At 42.7% G+C, this 13399-nt stretch overlaps 1 protein-coding gene and 1 non-coding gene across 6 annotated transcripts in view; one reads left to right on the top strand and one right to left on the bottom strand.

Moving 5' to 3' along the window:
- The window catches only part of AEBP2 (AE binding protein 2), an 83332-nt gene extending 73369 nt beyond the window's left edge, over positions 1 to 9963 (bottom strand). The window contains exons 1-3 of one of the 5 annotated variants that reach the window (XM_073020532.1): positions 9073 to 9963; positions 8718 to 8808; positions 6165 to 6286 (exon numbers count right to left, since the gene is read on the bottom strand). In XM_073020532.1, the coding sequence (XP_072876633.1) occupies positions 6165 to 6286; positions 8718 to 8808; positions 9073 to 9740 (881 nt within the window). In that variant the 5' untranslated portion in view covers positions 9741 to 9963. The remainder of the gene's footprint in view (positions 1 to 6164; positions 6287 to 8717; positions 8809 to 9072) is intronic. The other 4 variants (XM_073020531.1, XM_007967849.3, XM_007967847.3 and 1 more) reach the window with 4 other exon arrangements.
- LOC119621313 (U6 spliceosomal RNA) lies at positions 3363 to 3468 on the top strand. Its single transcript, XR_005237864.1, has one exon. It is a non-coding gene; the product is annotated as a U6 spliceosomal RNA (small nuclear RNA).
- Positions 9964 to 13399: the final 3436 nt, after the last annotated feature.

Here is a 13399-nt window from a genome sequence, read left to right as displayed (position 1 = left end):
ATTTCTCTGGTTAAAGACAAACGATTTTTTTTTCCTGAAGACCCAGCAGCATTCATTAAATTGGCCAAAAGGGACTTTATGCAACAATGATGAAATATAGTCTATGGAAAACAAGTAGGCCACATTCTTTTATCACACTATGCACTGAGCACATTACTTTAAATTTATCCTATCAAATCTATCACCCTTTAAGATTACTTCACCCACATTTTTCATCCAGCTTAAAGTATCAGCCAGTCATTGCTATCTTCACAAACACTAGAAACATTCCACTTCAACACAATTACACTAAGGAAGTTATCTTTACCTTTTTACAAACATTTCCAGAGAAATGTATATACACAAAGATGGTATGTTTAAAAAAAGAACCCACTATGAAGAACACCCATTTCATAAAGAAGCAATTACATTTGAAGGTTTAATTAGTATTAAATCATAAAAAGAACTTTACTAAGGAAATTCTGAGGAAAAACATCAGATAATTTCAGTATACATTTCTGACAAGAATGACTACTGTCATTCTTGACTCAACACCTCAAAACACATGTTGAAGTAACAATTTCCGAGATTAATTTAAAACACTAAAAAAATCTATGGCCAATTCATCTACTCTTTGTACTTTAAAAAATATTTACGAAAAGTAATGATGGCCAGGTGTGGTGGCTCACATCTGTAACCCCTGCACTTTGGGAGGCCAAGGTGGGAGGACTGCTTGAGCTCAGGGGTTCAAGACTAGCCTGGGCAACACAGGGAGATCCCATCTGTACAAAAAATGAAAAAATTAGCTGGGCATGGTAGTGCATGCCTGTAGCTCCAGCTATCTGGAAGGCTGAGGCAGGAGAGTCACTTGGGTCCAGGAGTTTAAGACTGCAGTGAGCTGTGATGGTACCACTGCACTCCAGCATGAGTGACAGAGCAAGACCCTGTCTCGAAGTACAAACAAAACAAAAACAACTATTCTCTTTTTCTTTCATCAGCCACACTAATGAAACTGAGAAAGAAATATGCAATCAGGTATTTCCACATTCAGTTGAATTCAACCAATTACTGAGAATGAATACAGGCAACAACATACTAAGTGAGTGCAGAAGGCAAGTTCTGCAAGTATAAATGAGACCTCATCTTTACTTTCTTTTTTTTTTTTGAGATAGGAGTCTTGCTCTGTTGTCCAGGCTGGAGTGCAATGGCACGATCTCAGATCATTGCAACCTCCACCTCGCAGGTTCAAGCTATTCTCCTGCCTCAGCCCCCCGAGTAGCTGGGATTACAGGCATGCACCTAATTTTTGTATTTTATTATGGGTGTGAGCCACCATGTCCGGCCGGATCTTTACTTTCAAAATGTTATAGCCTAGAGGAAATAAACACAAATGGATATTTCAATACAACACCATAAATATGAAGTAGAAATATGATGACTTCTGGCCAAGAATGGTTGCTCATGCCTGTAATCCCAGCACTTTGGGAGGCCAAGGAGTTGAAAACCAGTCTTGGCAACATAGCAAGACCTAATCTCTATTTTCAAAAATAAAAAAAAAAATTTTAAAGAAATATGGTGACTTTTAAACCCAAAAGAACCTACCTAAAATATCCTTGAGATCTTGGATATAACAAAGCCACACACGGCAATATTCCAAGTTTGTCTAAAGAAGATAATACGTTACCTATTTGTTTAACTGTATTTAAAGTACTTGCCAACCCTACAGCAGTACCCTCACATTTGAGCTCCAAATTACTTTATACTGTTTTGTCAAAAACCCTCATTTTTAAGAAAAAGAATCAATCTGAGCTTCACAGAAATGAATGATTTGCCACATTTCCTGACGGCAATAAAGTCAAGACTACAATACTGATCACTTATCCTCATCTGGAGTATTCTTTCCACTGCACCTTCTCTGCATGAGAAATGGGGATATAAACAACTCTATGAAGTAAATACATAACCCCTTTGCATGTCATCTCACTTAATCCTAGCACTACTCCTATTTTACAGATAAAGAAGCAACTTCTCCTGAGAAGTTAGATTACATCCATGCTCTTTCACTACTCAATGTTCCTTTAGTTAGTCTAGTGACAGTTGTGTCTGGAAAAACGATGCAAACTATTGTTCAAATTAAATCCTCAAGAAAACGTATTCAGAAATAAATAACATTTACATAGCCAGGTGCTACAGATAAAGTGCCAATCAAGACAGACATGGTCTCTTTTCTCAGGGAGCACACAACCCAGCGGCGGAGATAAATGGTAAACAATTACCCATATTGGGGTGAGGGTAATAAAGAACTCGGAATGTTGACAATATGTCTAACAAGGAACCAGCCTGTTCGAGGTAAGACTTGAATGTGAACTAGGGAGTTATACAGCCAGAAAGTGAAGAGAATAAAAAGAATTTTTATTCTCCTGAACATGCTATGCTCATTCCTGCCTATATGTTTCAGTTAGGCTTTCTAGAATTCTCTCATCATTTACCCAAGCCTAAAATCTGTCCCCCTTCCCACACAAAATCCTTAGTCACTGACTATACAACACGTTCCAACTCTACTTTTTTTGCTTTGTTATTTTTGTGTGTGCATGAGAGAGTCTTGCTCTGTCACCCAGGTTTGACTACAGTGGCACGATCATAGCTCTTTGCAGCCTCAGACTCCTGGGCCCAAGTGATCCTCCTGCCTCAGCCTTTCAAGTAGCTGGGACGGAGTCTCGCTCTGCCACCCAGGCTGAAGTGCAGTGATGCAAACTCTGCTCACTCACTGCCAGCTCCGCCTTCTGGGTTCACGCCATTCTCCTGCCTCAGCCTCCCAAGTAGCTGGGACTACAGATGCCTGCCACCATGCCCGGCTAATTTTTTTCTGTATTTTTAGTAGAGATGGGGTTTCACCGTGTTAGCCAGGATGGTCTTGATCTCCTGACCTCGTGATCCGCCTGCCTTGGACTCCCAAAGTGCTTGAGCCACCATGCCCAGCCTGTAGATAGGATCTTGTTACGTTGTCCTGGCTGGTCTCGAACTCCTAGGCTCAAGGGATCCTCCCACCTTAGCCTTCCAAAGTGCAGGGATGACAGGTGTGAGTAACCATACCTGCCTCCAGTTCTAATTTGAATGCACCATGTCGCAATTTACAGAAAAAACAGAACACAATAATCTCTTTAGCCTGCTCTTTAAACACTAAATATCTGAGGAGATACCATCACGTTTCTTATCACTAAATGGGGTGCAATGGGTCTTAGTTTTTAAGACCAATATAATTATTACTTTCACAAATGCAAACTATTCATCATAAAAATAAATTAATCATGGATTAGACCACTGCTATGCATTGTCATTACTAGAAAACTTATTCCAAAACTTTTTACCAATAGATAACAGGCATGCTCATTTCAGCAGCATACATGATAAACTTGGAACAATACAGAGAAAATTAGCATGGCCCTGCACAAGGATGACACGCAAATTCATGAAGCATTCCATTTCTTTTCTAATTGTTTTTAATATGTACGTGCAACTAGTTATTGCCTAAAAAAAAACTAGTTATCTTTTTTTATAACTAGCTGCACATACATATTAAAAACAATTTAAAATGAAGGCTTTTAGGCCCACCACAGAACAGTCACAGAAAACTAATTAAAATGTACATGCGGTAATCAAATATTTTAGTCTACCATATCCTTTTGCAAATTTCTGCAACACTCATTTGCAGATTCTTGCCATACATCTAACACCTGATTGATATAGGACTTTTGGGCATTCCAGATCATATAGCACTTCATAATAATAGACGTTGCTAGCTACTATCAATTCATTTGTGCAGTGATTCTCTCTGCCACTCATGAGGTAAGGGCTTCGTTTTATACCCTGCTGCATCCCCAGCATCTAGAAGAGTATCTGGCATGAGGCCGGGCACGGTGGCTCAAGCCTGTAATCCCAGCACTTTGGGAGGCCGAGGCAAGCGGATCATTTGAGGTCAAGAGTTCGAAATCAGCCTGGCCAACAAGGTGAAACCCTCTCTACTAAAAATACAAAAAAAAAAAAAAAAATAGCAGGGCATAGTGGCATGTGCCTGTAATCCAGCTACTCAGGAGGCTGAGGCAGGAAAACTGCTTGAACCCGGGAGGCAGAGGCTGCAGCGAGCCAAGATCGCATCACTTCACTCCAGCCTGGGTGACAGAGTGAGACCCTATATCAAAACAAATAAAGCACCTGTCACAAAACAGGGATTCCATATACATCTGTAGAAGATACCCTTCACATAGTAAACACTTAATAAATGAGTACCAAATACTCTACAAGTAATTCACATAGCAATCATACAGGATAGGAACCATTATTGTCCCCCTTTCACAGACTTGAAGTAGCAAGACGTTAAATAAATACTACTGTTGGGCCAGGTGCCTGTGGTCCCAGCCACTTGCGAGGCAGAGGTTGCAGTGAGCTGAGATCGCGCCACTGCACTCCAGCCTGGGTGACAGAGCAAGACTCTGTCTCAAAATAAACAAATAAATGCATACATACATACTACTGTTGGTATTTTCAATTTAATGCTAGTAATTAATGGAGTATTCACCACACCCAAGATATTATGTTAGGTACTTACAAAGATCCTAAAAAAGCAAAAATGTCCCTGCCCTCCAAAATACCATTCTACAACAGAAAAGATGCACACATTCAAGCAACGTGGATGGATTCTTCAAAGCAGTTCACAGCATTCTTTAACAAGTTATTTCACTTAAACCACGAAACAACACTTCAGAGTAATACCTAACTCTGTTTTGTAGTTGAGGAACTAAAGGTCAAAGATACTACTCAAACATCGAAATATAGGTAGTAATATTAAGATTTAGGCCAGGTGTGGTGGCTCATGCTCAGGCTGGTCTCAAACTCCTGACCTCATGTGATTTGCCCTCCTCGGCCTCCCGAAATGCTGGGATCACAGGTGTGAGCCACATGCCCGGACAAGAGTACTTTCATATATTAACTGATTCAATAGCTAGTATTAATTTGTAAACTAATTCCACGGGCATTTTAAATATTAAAATTCCATTTAAAAGCAAATTTACTACTTGAAATTGAGACTGTCTTCTATTTTCTTGGCATTAACTTTTTTAGCATAAATACACGTTCAGTAACAAGTGTTGACATTTGATCATTTGTTGGATGACTCATTCATTCAACTATATTTTAAACTATTTTTACATGATACTGTGTTGGAAGAATGAAAATAAAATTATGTTTAAAAATTATATTATTTTTGTTTTTAAGTTACCATAGCCTCTGAAATTAACCTAAGAGCGTAACTTTTTAAAAAGCACCTCAGTTTCACTGAAGAGAAAAAAAGTTCAAAGTAAAAAAAAAAAAAAAAGGCTAGGTTTTAGTAGTTTCACATAGCTAAATACTTCTCCCTATTATCTTTAAAACCAAAACACTTCTCCCTCCTATCTTTATAATCAGAGTAAAAATAACATTACATAAAATTTCAAGATTTTGTAAATTTACCAAAATAAACACGCTATAAACTTACACTGGTTTTGAATAACTTTCTCCTGGGGGGAGAAAAATCAACTTTTTGTACTAAGTGGTATTTAATCATTTCATAAATTAGTCACTTTTTACCACAAAACCTTCCAATACCATAAATGACATCTCAGGTCACAACCTCTAATATCTATGTCTTTATATTTAATTATCTTTTTTTGAGATGGAGTCTTGCTCTGTCACCCAGGCTGGAGTACAGTGGTACAATCTCAGTTCATTGTAACCTCCACCTCCCAGGTTCAGCAATTTTCCTGCCCCAGCCTCCTGAATAGCTGGGATTACATGCCTGCACCACCACGCCTGGCTTGTTTATTTGTATTTGTAGTAGAGATGGGGTTTCACCATGTTGTCCAGGCTGGTCTTGGAATTCCTTGACCTCAAATGATCCACCAGCCTCGGCCTCCCAAAGCGCTGGAATTACAGGGGTGAGCCACCATGCCCAGCCTAATTATCTTTTTAAAAGTAACACTTAAGATATTTAACATGGCCTGTAGTGGTGGCTCACTCCCGTAATCCCAGCACTTTGGAAGTCCAAGGTGGGAGGATCATCTGTGGTCAGGAGTTCGAGACTAGCCTGGCCAACATGGTGAAACCTCATCTCTACTAAAAATAAAAAATTAGCCAGAGGTGGTAGCACTCACCTGTAATCCCAGTTACTCAGGAGGCTGAGGTAGGAGAATCGCTTGAACCCACGAGGCAGAGGCTGCAGTGAGCCGAGATTGTGCCACTGCACTCCAGCCTGGGTGACAGAGTGAGACTCCGTCTCAAAAAAAAAAAAAAAAGAAAAAGATATTTAACAAAGATGTTTAACAAATTCTACGGCATATCAGATAAACTAAAAAGTATAACGTAATCAAAACAATAGGAAGGCAAATGGGCATTATGATAATGGAATCCTTGTAATAGGAATGCCTAAAAATGTTATAGAGCGCTTTAAAACTAAGATTACCCTTCCATTAGTTACAAAAATGAAGTTTTCTTACCATGATATCAATCTGTAAAATCCACAGACTGATGTAATCTACAGTAATTTATAATAATTATAGATCCTTTCCAAACTCAAAATAACTGGGAGAAAAATCTCAAAGGCAACAAAGAGGTGTTTCAGAATTAAGATTATTAAGACCACAAGTCAGTTTCACTAGTAAGACTTCTTCATACAAGTGACAAATCTATTACCCTGAAATGGTGACATTAAAACAGTATTTTGTAGTCTCTAAAATTAAGCATTAAGAAAACCAAGTTTACTTGGTTATCAAGTTTTAACTTCAGTTGGATTTGACACCCATATTTTACTTCTTATTCTGAAATAAGACATAAAAACTATATACTCAAGTAAATATCTCACAAATGTCAAATAAAAGCCAAAATTCCACTTCCTAAATGTACTTAACCAATAATTCGTCTCCTGAAGTGATGTAGTAAATAGAAACTAACTAAAAACAAAACTCTGACACATATCGTCACTTGGTTTTTTTGAGACAGTCTCGCTCTGTCGCCCAGGCTGGAGTGCAGTGGTACCATCTCGGCTCACTGCAACCTCTGCCTCCCGGGTTCAAGCAATTCTCCTGCCTCAGCCTCCCGAGTAGCTGGGACCACAGGCGCATGCCACCACTCTCGGGTAATTTTTGTATTTTTAACGTAGATAAGGTTTCACTGTGTTGGCCAGGCTGATCTCAAACTCCCGACTCAGGTGATCCGCCCACCTCGGCCTCCCAAAGTGCCAGGTTTACAGGCGTGAGCCACCGCGCCCGGCCTCCACTTATTTAAGGTGAATTATTCGCGCCCTGCCTCCACTTATTTAAGGTGAATTATTCTAGCCCTTAAGTGGAAGTAACAGGGGACTTGAGAACTTTTGCTCATATCCAGCCCACCATTTCCACGCTGTATTTACTGTCCTGAGTAAGACACTCAACTTGCTTCTTCATCTGTTAAACCGAAGTCAAAATAATACCTATTTTGCACCAAAGTTGTGGGAAAGAAATGGAAGACATCGAATTTGTACAGTGGTAGGCAAGTATACGTGTATACTGGGTAAATGAAAAACGCTGATTTTATAAACTAATGTTAACTTTCAGATATGTAATGGTATTAGAGGAGAATAAAATGGTAAAAATAGCACATGCTTCACTGTGCAGTTTACATCAATTTTTAATTTTCTTGAAGACATTCTCCTTCCTACTCATGCCTACACAGTTCAACACAATTTTCCTAAGGTTTGTACAGTCTACTTTACCCCAAGATACTTTCTTAACTAGACGTTAATGTCAAACAGAATCTAATGCTAGATTTTCAAAATCTCCAGGACTCTGTCTTACTTGTAGCATTAAATACTAAGGTGTTCGTTTTTAATCAATTAATCGGAATTCCTAGAACTTCAGAATATTAAACTCTTAAATGAAAATCACTACCGACCACTAAATTTTCCATTGCTATACTTTTCTGGGGAGCATGTTTCAAAAAAAAAAAATCTTACTGATTGTCAAAACATAAGCAGATGGTCAAAATAAATGCTAATACACTTTAGAAGTGGCATAATACGCATGATGTGATTCTCGTTTTTTTAAAAGTACACTAAAAACCAACCCAAACACACCAAAAGTAATGACAGGACAATTGAAACATATACTATCACACTTTTTAAATGTTCTGAAAAAATGCGCATTTGTGTCACTCTCCAGTTACTTCTAACAAGCTTTAGTCAGAAAAATAATACTCATTCCTTCCGAGACCTCTCCAATATAGGACTTTAAATATTACCATGTAAAATCATGACTCTCACATTGAAGCATTACTATAAAGCCGCAAACTACATTGCACCTTCCACACTGTATTTTGTTACGATTCCAACTCTCTGATTCCGCAAAGTTATCTTAAAAGGCCATCAATTCACTATTCTTTTCCACAACCATTTATACGTGTTTAAAACTTTTTCCCAGATATGCTCCCAAAACAGAAAAGATTGTTAAAATCACGTTGGAGACCACATGACTGACTACAAATGAAGGATTTGGAAAGCAAGGATTTAATACAAAAGAACAATCCTTTTTTGTTTAAGTAGAGAAAAGTGATAGCTGGGGTCTCCCCCCTGGACAAGGAAGTTCTGTTAAATCCAGGCGAGACCAGCCATATTGGAAACACTTGTCAATTATAGTTCTGACAAGTGTTCCCGAACACGGTTGGATGAAGCTAACCTTGAGTACCGACGTGTGTACATCAAGGCCCTCTTCTGCTCCGCCAGAGGATCTGGGCCCGTTTGGGGGCTGTTTCCGAGTTAGAGCCGTCCTGAGGTCCGTGAGGAGCGAAGCGCCGAGGGGAAAGAGGGCGGGGAAAGGAGAGTTGGGGGGGAACGGTTTGAGTTGGAAGCCGCGATGCGCTGCGAGAGGGGCGCGGCGGCGGCGGCGAGAGATTTCCGAGTTGAGAGCCTGGGGGAGGGGCCGAGGATTCGGGGAGCAGGGGGATCGCGGCAAAAAGTCGCCTTGGTCCCTCTCTGAGGGGCCCGGGAGTTCAAGAGGAGGAAGGGAAAGGGAAACGCTTCAGAGCACTGACCTGTCCTCCGAGTCCATGCGGCTCAGGGGTTCCCCATCCGACGACATCTCCAAGCTGCCTCGCCGGCCCCCGGAGGTCGCGCTGCTTCCGCCTCCCCCAGTCCCGTAGCCCTCGTCGCCGCCGCTGGAGACGACGCTGCTGCTACTGCTGCCGCCCCCGCCGCCGCCCTGGCTGCCCCGCGGTCCCTTGGGCTCCTCCAGGCCCTCCTTGCCGTCCCCATCCCCGCTGCTGCTGCTGGCGGCGCCGGGGCTCAGCGACCGGGTCTCATCGCTGCTGCTCCCGCCGCTGCTGCCCACCAGGCTCTCGGCGCTACTCTCCTCCTCACCCCCGCCGCTGCTGCTGCTCTCATCTTCCTCCTCCTCGTCGTCGTCCTCCTCGTCTTCGTCCTCCCCGGCCTGGCTGGCGCTCTCGGGGCTCGGCTCCGACATCGTCTCCGCCTCGCCGCCCCCCACTCCGCCGCCGCCTCCGCCGCCCCCACCGCTGCCGCCGTTCAGCAGCAGCGCCGCCACCGCCTCGGCCTCCGCCTCCTCTTCCTCCTCCTCCTCTTCCTCCTCCTCCTCGGGGGGCTCAGCCCGGCCCCGCGCCGCCGAACCCGGGCTGCCGGGGGGCAGAGGGCTCAGGCGGGAGAGCTCCTCCAGGTCGGCCATGTCGGTGATAGCGGCGGCCATGGCGGCGCCTGCTCCTCCTCCTCCTCCTCCCTGCCGCCGCCGCCGCCTCCCTCTCTCGACTCTCGCTCCCTCGCCCCCCTCCCAAACGCCCAAAACTCCGCCGACGCCGCTGCAGAGCAGGAGGAGGGCCCGCGAGCTGCGTCAGCCTGCACACGCGCTACGGAGCCCGCGCGGGGACAGGCGCGCGACTACGCGCACTCACACGGAGACGACTGCGCGCCTGCGCGGCGGCACGAGGCGGCACCTCAGCCGGCTGCGAGTTCTGCGCCCGCGCCCCCGCCCGGAGCCCGCCCCGCTGGCCCGCGCCCGCCCCCGCCCGGTCCCGGCAAGTGCTCAGCGTTTCCTCGGGACCTTCCCACGCCGTGCTGGGCTTCGAAGCCCAGGGACACGCGGACTGAAAACTCCAACGCTGGCCGGGGATTTTAGCAGCCTTCCGAGTTCTCACGATAAACTCATTCATTCCGGGGGTGTTTGGGGAGTGTCCCCTCTGTACAGGCGCTGAGCCAGGAATAGAACGAGCTTACAGTCTACGAAGAGAGCCGTTTAAAATGGGCAAAAAACACTAGGGTGTAAGGTACTAAATTTATATGCGCAACATAGGGCGACAGGTTTTAATACACCCTATGTTTGAATACCCCTGGGGATATTGACATCCTGAACCCAGAGCAAACATCTTGGTTCAAGGTCCTCAAACTTTTTAGTTCATGAGCCTTCGAAAACAATTTTGTAAAGCCGTGTATGTTCTTAAACAGTTTAAAATGACAGCTACATTTCTTCCGGCTTATAAATATTTCATCTGTCGCATTTTTTAAAGACTGTATAGCCAATGGATTCTAAATACCGTAGGGATTTAATACCCACTAATATCCATTTTTTAAAAATGCAGTTTGGAAAATACAGTTTCCAAACATTGTCTTCTGGAACTCATATTGACGTTCCATATCCCCTCTAGAATTTTATCCTAATAATATATTTTATATTTGAACTCTATTTTGGTTGTCTTACCACATTTCTTTGTAATAAAAATGTGTACATAAATTGAAGTATCTGGGTTGTTTTTTACATTTTCTGTGATCATAAAGCTCTTATTTCAACTGATCAAAACACATCTATTTCAAATGTTTGTAAGTACTAAACACAAAAACAAAATTTTATTGGCAATGCATCTTGCAGAAATGAACTTGGGTGGACTTTTTTCTAATATACATTATGACCTTCAGTGGATGGAGTTTTTTTTTTTTTGAGAAACAGTTCAGCATCAGTTCTATTCCAAGTTTTCAATTCCATGGATGTAAGTGTTGAAAAAATTTGTTCGCATAAAAAAGCAGATGAGAATGAATGGAGTTTTGTTATAGTAATGCCACACAATTCTTTGAATGCCTTTCAAATTATATGCCCAAAAATCGCATAAAGATCTAACAAAGAAAAAATACTTTTAATGATCTGTCAGCTGACAACTCTGATTAGGTTCTCTTTCAACTTGTTGAAAGCAAGCAACTGAAAACCACCTGACTTGTGAAAGGATGTGTTACTCATTCTTATTCACCAGTCAATTGTGCCTTTCTTTGGTGTCCTGGAGATTTTTGCATACCCGGGTATTGCACCTTACTAAGATTTAGCATAAGGAAGAATTATGCCTTTCTTTTGTAAAGTAGGGTAGAGGTCATTGGAATAAAGGAGACTGGAAAAGAGTCCACATTACACCCTGACCCAAGGATACATTTTTCGGACAGGTCAATTTTAGGGATGCTTCTACTCCAGGAAAATGAGGATAGAACTGACTGCCTGAAAACAGAGCCTCCATGCTCATTTCCCATTTGGGAAAGTCCTCATATACCGTGACACCCAGTATTACATCCTCTGCCTTAGGCCTTTGGACAGCTGTTATATAAAATGTTGCCTCTAAGGGAATGCAAAAATAATAAATTACATGGGACATTATCATTTACAGATACCTTCAGAGGCATGTACAATGTAAGGTATTAACTTCGAACGTTTTAAACCTCAAAGGCAATCTTAGATAAGGAATGTATTAAAGTGAAATACACTGTAAACTGTAAATTAAAAACTATCAGAAGCCCAGCAGGGTGGCTTATACCTGTAATCCCAGCACTTTGGGAGGCCAAAGTGAGAGGATCACTTGAGCCCAGGAGTTTGAGACCAGCCTGGGTAAAATAGCGAGACCTGTCTCTACGGCACACCTGAAGTCCTGGCTACTCAGGAGGCTGAAGTGGGAGGTTCACTTGAGCCCCGGAGGTTGAGGTTGCAGTGAGCCATGATCATGCCCCTGCACTCCATACATCTCCTCACCTATCATAAGGGTCATGGCCAACGCTTCTACAACAAAGACAGGTTAACAAGAGAAAAGAGTAACAAATAAATTTAATGGCAGTCTTATGTGACACAGGAGTCTTCAGAAATAAAGACCCAGAGAAAGCTGTCCATTTGTATGCTTAGATTCAACAAAGAGTGGACATCCATGTAGAAATGTGAGTGTACAAAAAGAGAATGAACTAATAGTAATAGACTGAGTGTGGAAACCCAGCAAGGCCTGTCTGTTCAGATTCTTCTTCACCTTTCTGTGTAGCATTCCTTCCACCCAGGTATAGAGCAGACTTCTCTGGAATGGGAGTCTTCAAATGAGAAGGGAGAGAGTGACCCTTCTTGGTTTCATGGCTTGCTTTGTGGGGAGAGGAGTTCTGGCTTCTATGACTAGCTTAGGGTGAGTAAGAGGGATGGGAGACAGCAGGACAGAAGTTCAGTGAGATACTTTGCTTCTCAGGCTTTCCAGTCTCCTTTAGCTCAAAGTACTCGGCATGGGGGCCAGGTGCAGTGGCTCACTCCTGTAATCCCAGCACTTTGGGAAACTGAAGCAGGGGGATCACCTGAGCCCAGGAGTTTGAGACCAGCCTGGGCAATGTGGTGAAACCCCATCCCTACAAAACATTTTTTTGTTTGTTTGTCTGTTAATTAGCCAGGTGTGGTGGTATGCACCTGTAGTCCCAGCTACTTGGGAGGCTGAGGTGGGAAGACAGCTTGAGCCAGGAGATTGCAGCTGCAGTAAACTGTGAGTGATCAAGTCATTGTACTCCAGTTTGGGCAATAGAGTAAGACCTTATCTCAAAAAAAGAAAAAAAAAAAAAAGAAGAAGAAGAAGAAACAAAGAAAACAAAACAAAACACAAAGTGGGAATCCAACCCTGGGAGAGGGTTCTCGGAACTCACACAAGAAACAATTTGGGGTAAGTTCATAGAGTAAAGTGAAAGCAAGTTTATTAAGAAAGTAAAGGAATAAAAGAATGGCTACTCCATAGACAGAGCCGCCCTGAGGGCTTCTGGCTGGCCACTTTTACGGTCATCTCCTGATTATATGCTAAACAAGGGGTAGATTATTCATGAGTTTTCCAGGAAAAGGGTGGGCAGTTCCTGGAAATGAGGGTTTCTCCATTTTTTAGACCACAGGGTAACTTCCCAACATTGCCATGCCCTGTGTAAACTGTCATGGCACTGGTGGGAGTGTCTCTTAGCATGCTAATGTATTATAATTAGCATATAATGAGTAGTGATGATGACCAGAGGTCACTTTCATCGCATCTTGATTTTTGTGGGTTTTGGTCAACTTCTTTTTTTTTTTTTGAGACGGAGTCTCGCTCTGTTGCC

Source organism: Chlorocebus sabaeus, chromosome 11 (genome assembly GCF_047675955.1).
Source record: "Chlorocebus sabaeus isolate Y175 chromosome 11, mChlSab1.0.hap1, whole genome shotgun sequence".
NCBI lineage: Eukaryota > Metazoa > Chordata > Mammalia > Primates > Cercopithecidae > Chlorocebus > Chlorocebus sabaeus.
This window is presented reverse-complemented; position numbering and strand designations above follow the sequence as displayed.